At 40.4% G+C, this 8,514-nt stretch overlaps 1 protein-coding gene across 1 annotated transcript in view; it reads left to right on the top strand.

Moving 5' to 3' along the window:
- NOPCHAP1 (NOP protein chaperone 1) overlaps nt 1-3,942 on the top strand; it is a 16,390-nt gene extending 12,448 nt beyond the window's left edge. The window contains exons 3-4 of the mRNA XM_007948242.2: nt 1,690-1,826; nt 3,733-3,942. Of these exons, the coding sequence (XP_007946433.1) occupies nt 1,690-1,826; nt 3,733-3,942 (347 nt within the window). The remainder of the gene's footprint in view (nt 1-1,689; nt 1,827-3,732) is intronic.
- The last annotated feature ends 4,572 nt before the right edge of the window (nt 3,943-8,514 follow it).

Genomic DNA, 8,514 nt, shown 5'->3' with positions numbered 1-8,514 from the left:
TGCAGGGGTAGCTCTTGGCTTACATCCTGCAGCTCAGGAAGCTACCACAAAGTCCCAAGTTGACCTCTTATTGTCCTGAGTGTTGGCACTGTGTGTGCCACTGAACCCAATCGTGGTGGCCAAGGTTGTCAAATACGGCGGTACGTGGTGAGAACAAGCATGATTAAGTGTCACAGACACTTAAAAGGAAAGTCAGGATTTTATTATCAGAAGAAAGGGGCATAAATGTGGGGCAGGCAAAAACAACCTCTGCATAATTAACTTGCCCAAGGAAATTCAGACAGTAATGGTGGAAAACTCCCAAAACTCATGGCCCTTGAGTTGATTTTGACTCATAGCAACCATATAGAACAGAGCAGAACTGTCCTGTAAGGTTTCAAAACTGTAAATCTTTATGGAAGCAGACTGCCACATCTTTCTCCCGTGGAGTAGCTGGTGGGTTTGAGCTGCCAACCTTTCAGTTAGCAGCCAAGCCCTGAAGCAGTATACCACCATGGCTTGTTAAGTGGTGGAACTGGAATTCTCATAATAACCTGGCCATCTTACGCCAGAAACTGGTATGCTTAACTATTAAGTCATTCTGTGTCCTTATTCACTTAATGTTTACTGAGATTACAAACCTAGGAATGGTCTAGGGTATATGAGAAGTACAAATAAGAAACCTTTGAGAAATTGTTGAACCTGAGGGCTCGGGACCATGGTCGCAGGGCACATCAAGCTAAACTGGCATAACATACTACACAGAAACTTTGTTCCACATTCTACTTTAGCGAGTAGTGACTGGGATCTTAAAAGCTTGCAAGTGGCCATCTAGGTGCAATGATGGGTCTCTCCTTGTCCACCTTGTCCAGAGCAAAGAAGAATGAAGAAAACCAAAGACACATGGAAACAATTAGTCCAAGCGACTGGTATACCATGGGATCCTCAACCTATATGGCTGTGAGACCAGAAGAACTAGATGGTGCCTGGCTACCACTGTCAACCACTTGGAGGGGGATCTGTATAGGAGGTCCTGGATAGAGAGGGAGATCATTGTGGGACAAAATTCAAAATCATAAAAAAAAAAAAAGAGCAAGACCAGGTTCACTGGTCTGATAGAGCCTGGTGGAACCGCTGAGACTATGGCCCCTGGCTGCCCTTCAGGTCTAGAATTGAACCCACTTCCGTGGCTTCCAGCCAAACAAAAGACAGGCATATGAGTTGAACATTTACAGTAGGTACATACACTCCTTAGAGAGATCAATCATGGGAGAATAGAAGGGCTGTGTATGTACAGGGAGAAAGCTCAGGGGACAGGAGTGCAAGGGAGGGAAGGACACAGGGAAGAGGTGGCTATGGGGAGGAAGTGGGAAGAGAGCTGTTGCGTTGTGGGAAATTATAGTCAATGTCATGAGACAAAGTGTATGTAACTGTTGTATGGAAAATGAATTTGCACTATAAATTTTCACCCAAATCACAGTAAAAATTTAAAAAAAAAAGAAACCTTTGAGAAATACTTAATTGCTGAGTTCTATAGTCTTACCGCTTTAAAAACTTAGAAGAAACTGGAGGTTTTTAAAATAGAAGGGACTTGAAATATTGATTACTGTTGTTATTAGATTCAGAAATGCTTTATAGGAAATCTTGGATTTTAGAAATTGAAGTTTAGCCAAATGCTAACAAAAGTGTTGCTATATCGTCTCTCCTTAGTGTTGGACCAAGTACAGACCTTTCTCCCACAGATGGCCCAGGCAAATGAAAAGTTAAGAAAAGAAATGGCAGCTGCACCACCTGGTCGGTTTGATATTGAAAATGTTGATGAGACTCTTGGAAAAATTATACAAATGGTAATTATTCTTTGTTTCCTTCTGTAAAGTGAAATTACCAGTGTGCCTTATCATGTTTAAAAAAAGCTTTTTCGTTTTAATTCCAAGTGTTGTTTTCCTTCTTGGGAGATCAGCCAGTGTTCCCCTCCCCATCTCCCATAGGTACTCAAGTAGTTTCATGAGCATGGCCTCGTAGGTCTGGAAGCATCCCTGTGTGGAGTTTGGGGATTCAGTAGGACGGAGTCACAGGGAGGTGTTTTCAAGTCAGATGTTACATTTGCTACCTTGAATCATCAGTTTACTAATCTTTCCCCTATCCAAAACCCAATCAATATTATTAGTCTGATTCATTGATTGTGCAAAAAATAAATGATGTATTTAACAGAATAACTGAGTATATAAGCCATATGGGAAAATTGTTGCCCGATTTATTCTTGTATCTTGTTTTACATTGGAATCCCCTTTGTAATACTTGTGTCTGGACAAGGTTGGCACTCCTGTTAATGATAATACCTAATTCATCAGTGAGTCTGGTCAGCTCTGTCTTCAGAATATTCCAAATCCCACTACTACTTAACACCTCCACTGCTACCTACCGTGGTCCAACTAATCTGGTCTCTCCTTTGGACCGTTGTGGAAATTTCCTGGCAGGCCTTCTGGGCTTCCACTCTCACATCCCCAGGGGCTGCTCTTCAGAATGTGTGGTGCATAGTCTGGGGCCCATGAAGCTTCCCACCACATTTCTGATTAAACACAGAGTCCTTCAGGGGCCTGTGTGTTCTACCTCTGGTCTGTGTCTGGCCTCATTCCTACTCAGTCCCCTCATTTCCTGCATGCTGGCTCCGACCCCTTTGTTCCTGACCTTTTCCTTGTGGTTGGTTCCCTTTTCATTGAATGCTCTTCTCCCAGTTTCTGCCTTTTGAATCTCTTGACTATGTCACCTTCTCAGCAGGCTGTCCTGATGACCCTATCATCTTACCCTATTTTATTTTCCTTTATCATCACTACCTGGCACTGTATTTCAGTGTATATGCATTTCTTGTCTGTCTTTCAGCACTGGAGCAGCGGTCAGTGCATGTTTTCTGTAAGAGGCCAGAGAGTAAACACCGTTCTATGGGCCATAGGGTCCCCACAGTGACTATTTGGCTCTGCCGCTATGGTGCAGCAGCAGCTATAGACTCTATGTAAACGAAGACCCATGGCTTACAAACTTTGATTTATGGACACGGAAGTGTGCACGTCACATGCTTTTCCTGTTGAACAAAATATTACAATTTTGAGTTTTTAATCATTAAAAAAAAAAGTCAAATCTATCCTCAGCTTATGCGTTGAACATAAGAAACAGGAAACAAACTGGATTTAGCCCGTGGGCTGTAGTTTGTGATCCACAAGGTTTTTTCCCCTGTGGAGTCTCTAGTGCCTGGCTCACGTTAATAATTGTTAAATGAATATTGCAAAACACATTCAGGGTCTTTAAAACTAGCTTGTGGGAGACTGCTTACCTATAGTTAATATAAGTCATTATTTTGGACTGTGGCAACTGAAAGATACAAGGGCCATATTTTATCTGATAGGAACACCAGAAATTAAAAACATTTCTTGCCCTTGTGCATCACTGTTTGTACTGAATGTTCATTGTGCCAACCAAAATCAAAACCTCAATGCCGTCTAATCAGCTCCGTCTCATAGAGACCCTATAGGACAGAGTAGAACTGCCCCATGGTGTTTCCAAGGCTGTAAATCTTTATAGAAGCATACTGCCTCATCTTTCCCCCGTGGAGTGACTGGTGAGTTTGAAGTGCCGAACTTTTGGTTAACAGCCAAGCACTGTGCCACTAGGGTGGCTTCCTATTTCCCAGGGTTGTTTCCTTGTGACTTCCCTAGGGAGCCTCCCTGCAATCAGTTTCCTCCATGATGTCTTTTGCAGGATGTGGCCTTGTTTGAGATGAATCAGTCTGACTCAAAAGAAGAGGCCAGTTCAGAAGAGAGTTCAGAGGACAGTTCAGAATCTGAGGATGAAGATGTCAGCATTCCTTGTGAAGTCACCATAGATAATATTAAGCTTCCTAATTCAGAAGGTGGAAAAGGCAAGATCGAAGTGTTGGACAGTCCTGCGAGTAAGAAGAAGAAACAGTGAAATAAATGACCTGTAAGGAGTCAGATGCTGGACGCCTGCTAATTTAGTGAGAAGAACGTGGCTTGCGATTGTTTTGCATCTCAGGTACCTGTGTGGTTTTACATAGGATTGTATGTATTTTGTTCCTTAGAGAAACAAAAGCTGGCATTTAAGGGATGGACTGCTTATGGAATAGACTGATCTTTGATCTCATGCTAACAAGACTTGAGTGTTTTGAAAGCTTCACTTGGTGAACTTGTTGGCATCTTCTTTCTTCAACATGGACTTCAGAAATACCAACTTATTTTGTCAAATATATAGATTATCTGTGTTGTTTTGTTTTCTAAATTACTCCACTGGATAAAACAACCTAATACTTTTAGGTTATTATAACATCAAAGAATTTTCTCATGTCCAAGATACAGTCACTGAAGAAGAAATTTTTTTTTAGGAGAAAGATTTTTATAAGAAAAAAATTACATATATTTCAGCTACTTTGAGCTATTTCTATTTTCATTTAAAAAGTATCCCATTCCAGTTTGAACTTGAGAGCTTGTGCTCTGGCTTGATTGTTGTCAGTGGCTCTGTAGCCACGAGATACGTGTAGAATTTATGGTTGGGAACGTTGGGGTTTTGTTTTGTATTTTTTCCTTTTTAATAAAGCAGCCCTTTTTGTCTCAGTTACTCAACATGTGCCACACAGCTGCCCACATTTTGAGACCTGTCATGTATAGAAAACGGAGACGTCACAAAAATAGGAGGGAATGATACAAAGAGACAACAGGTGGTCTTCCTTTTCCAAAGTCCAAATGGTCACAGGCTGACGTTTTTCCTCATTCTTAACATTACTAAACTTGTTTGGGGTCTCATCTGCCAGCAGTCTGACTTCTGCTCAGGAAGTAAATCTAAGAAGTTAAAGGACTGCCTGTCTGTCAAGCTAATGCAGCCTGGTTGCCTAGTATTTCAGGGTTTTGTGAACCCTGTTCTTTCCTGCTCCTCTAAGGCACCTTATAAATACTCTGAAGATTATTCTCAGGGTCCTTTTTGGTCTTTCCCATTGGAAGTTGGAACTGAATGTTATCTTACCCACTAGCTTTCCTGGGCTCTGCCTTCATCTTTGAAGTAGATGAATAGAGATGGAAATGAGCTTCCTCAGCTGGAAAGGGTATCGTACTGAACTGTGTGGCACAGAACACGGCTCTGGTTCATTCTTGGCTTAAATATGCAAAGATTGTCTTCAACTGGATATTGGGCTACGTTTGAGAAGAAGTGAACTTGTCTGCTTTACTGTTTAGCCTGGTATGTGGCACATAGTAGACACTGAATAATATTAATAAATTGAATTAATAACTGTACAGGACATTTTAAGCCATGGTAGACTATTATAAAAGTGTAACTTTACAGGTAATACTGAAATATCCATCTAGAAATAAGGTATGAGTAATAAGTGAAAGAGAATGGTCAATCTAGCAATAGATACTAGCTTGTGAACATTTTGGTTTTTTCTTCTCTCATGCTAGTTTGTAGTACAACTAACTAGGCTTTCTATACAGATAAGGGAGTCAACTAAATTCAAGCCCTCTTGACATTTTGTTTGTGACACAGGAGAATAAAGAAAAACATGGCATTTCAAGTAAATATGTAAAATAGATGAATTATCCAATATACGATGTCAGGACTATTTCAAACAAGGTTAGATTTTAGCCTCATACCATGTGCCAAGATAAACTATATATGGATTAAAGATGTAAATGTAAAAAAAAAAATTATTACAGTACTATACTAAAACATGGGTAAAGATTTAATAATGGAGCTGGGAAAGGTTCTTTTAAATGCGTAACATCAAAATCTGAAATCCCAAAAGAGCGAAAAATTTGTCCACGTAAATACTAAAAACCAATGGGTAGCAAAGAAATGTAAAAGGCAACAGAAAAGCTGGAAAAATAGTGCCAGTATACAAAAGTAAGGATCATCATATATAAAGAGCTCTTACAAACAAGTAAAAAGGGACCGATATCTAGTAAAAGGCCATAGGACATGAACACTTAATTTACAGGGTTAAAAAAAAAAAAAAAAGTTAATCCCCTTTGTCAAAGAAATGCAAATGAAACAAGACTTTAAAAAAAAAAAACCCAAAACATATTGGCGGGTGAAACTGGCTGGTACTGAGTGCTTTCTGTGGCTGCACTATTACTTTAATAGTTACCATAGCTCATACGGATGTCAAAATCAGCACACTGTATATTTCCATCTGTGCACTTTATGTGTGTTATACGTTAATAAAAGTTTATTTTAAAGCAGTTTACAGTTTGTTCGGAGGTGAATGATGACTGGTCTTTGAGTAGTTGGCCTGTGCGTGCTGTGATGGACATCTCCGTGTGGGATGATGGCAGGTACGTGGAAAGCTGTTCTGTTCCTGCTGAGGTTCATAAAATCTCTTCACACTTGGGAACTGCCATCTCCCTATGGCTTTATGACAGTTTCATGGCAGAATATTAGGTGTCATACATATCTCTGGAGAAAAACTTCATCCAGAATGCTTCCCATCTAGTCCTGTATTTTAATTGTACATTAATATGGTACTTATAAAAGAGCTCTGGTGGTGTTTGGCTGCTAATTAGAAGGTCAGTGGTTCAAACCCACCAGCTGCTCCATGATGGAAGATGAGGCAATCTACTTTGTAAAATTTACAGCCTCAGAAACCCAGTGGGGGTCGCTATGAGTAGGAAACAACCCGATGGCAGTGAGTTTGGGATTTTTTGAGGATGGTACTTATAAAAAACTGCTTTGCAGTGTTGTTTGTATTATTGCGCCTGTATCAACGTCTTTCTTGATGAGGTTGCGTCTTGTCTTTCACTTGAATTTGCCACAGCGCCTCCTAGCCTGGTGCCTTTCACCCAGCTGAAATATACAGTAAATGTTCATTAAACTGGCACTTCTTTTCCTTCTCTTTATGTCAATTAAAGCAACACAGCTTGAAAGTAAGTGGTTCACAATCTTGAAGAAAAAGGACAGTTCACTGGTTGACTTTCCCTGATAGTGTAATCTTGCCTTCTCCATGTTCACTCTTGCTGGGCACTGGCTTAAGAAGGGGCATGCAACTCAGACCTTCCCAGTGAAGCACTGGAAAGTCTTTTTAAGACTTGGGAAAGAGTGTTTCTTGTTCCTAAAAAAGCATAAGAGATGGATGGTGCTTTTGGAAAAGGGACTGGGGTCATAGCGTGGCTGGATGTTACTGTTAATGTGCCGTCGAGTCGGATCCGACTCGGGTTTACCTTGGGTTTCCGAGTTGGTATCTCTACGGAAGTAGATTGCCCAACCTTCCTTCCGAGGACTGGCTGGTGGGGTTTGAACCGACAGCGCTCTGGTTAGCAGTCAAGTGCCTTAGGCACTACGCTGCTGCCATCTAGTGGCCAGGGATGGAGCCAGCCTGAGGGTTAAGTGAACACAAAGATGGAAGAAAAGAATGACCCTCACTGCACCCAGCAATCCTGGAGATTGTATTATTATGGGACTTATTTCATGACGTAATGCATCTTTTATTGTTAAAAACATGGCAATAACTCTATGAGATATTTTGGTTGTATCCATTTTACAGGTGAGACAAATGCCATGAGAATACTAAGCAATTCCCTGAGGTTTCACATAAGTAAGTGATGGAGCCAAGAGTTAAGATCAGTCAGCCACATGCAGCCATCATGGGCTCCCTACGCCACTGTGCCATGAGCCCGGGCTCTGGAGCTGTCTGGATCTGGATCCCAGCCCAGCCATTTATCTCAGTTTCTCCTTCTATAAAATGGGGGTAATCGCATTTCCTCCATAGCATTTCTGTGAGGAATTAATGAGGGAATACACATCTGGTGCCTGGAACAATGCTCACTGAATGTGAGGTGGTGTGCTATAATAATACACGTTAGTTGCAAATATTTGATGAGGTGATGGACTCATTTACCCTTGGAGTCAAGAATTGCACTTCTAGGAATTTATCCTAATTAAGTAAGTATACTTTGTTTGCAAATTTGTATATAATATTTATTGCCACATTTAAAATAGTACAAAGTAAATGGCAAGAGAACAAGTTGAGTAAAAGTCATGAAAATATGCAGGAGTATGTTTATTGACACAGAAAGATGCTCATGATACATTGTTAATTAAAAAAGGGAACAAAGCTATGTAAGTATTGGACTAATTATGTGGGAAAAAGCAACCACCCAGTATATGCATTAATAGAAGAAGTCTAGAACAATCCTAAATACCATCTGCAGTTATTTCTGTGGAAAGACTATAGTTGAGTCTTACTTCCCATCTGAAATATTTTCACATAATTTGGTATTACTTAATCATTAAAAATTCCACTGAGATTATTTGTATTATAATAGTGTTATTGTTGTTAGGTGCCATCGAGTTATAATAATAATGATGAAAATCTCTTACTCGGTACATGTTGTGTCTGAAAGAATCTTCCTTCCAGCCCAGGTTTCCCCCTACAGCTTTTCCTTCCTAGGGGACAGGTACAGGGCACTCTCATTCCTCATCCTGGCTCTAGCTACTTTCACAGAAGCTCCGTTATCTCCAATGTTAGCTTTTTAGTTA

Source organism: Orycteropus afer, unplaced genomic scaffold, assembly GCF_000298275.1.
Source record: "Orycteropus afer afer isolate SDZICR_OR568_19922 unplaced genomic scaffold, OryAfe1.0 scaffold00209, whole genome shotgun sequence".
In the NCBI taxonomy this organism is placed as follows: Eukaryota; Metazoa; Chordata; class Mammalia; order Tubulidentata; family Orycteropodidae; genus Orycteropus; species Orycteropus afer.
Note: the sequence above shows the minus strand (reverse complement) of the source record. Positions and strands in the feature narration are given on the sequence as shown.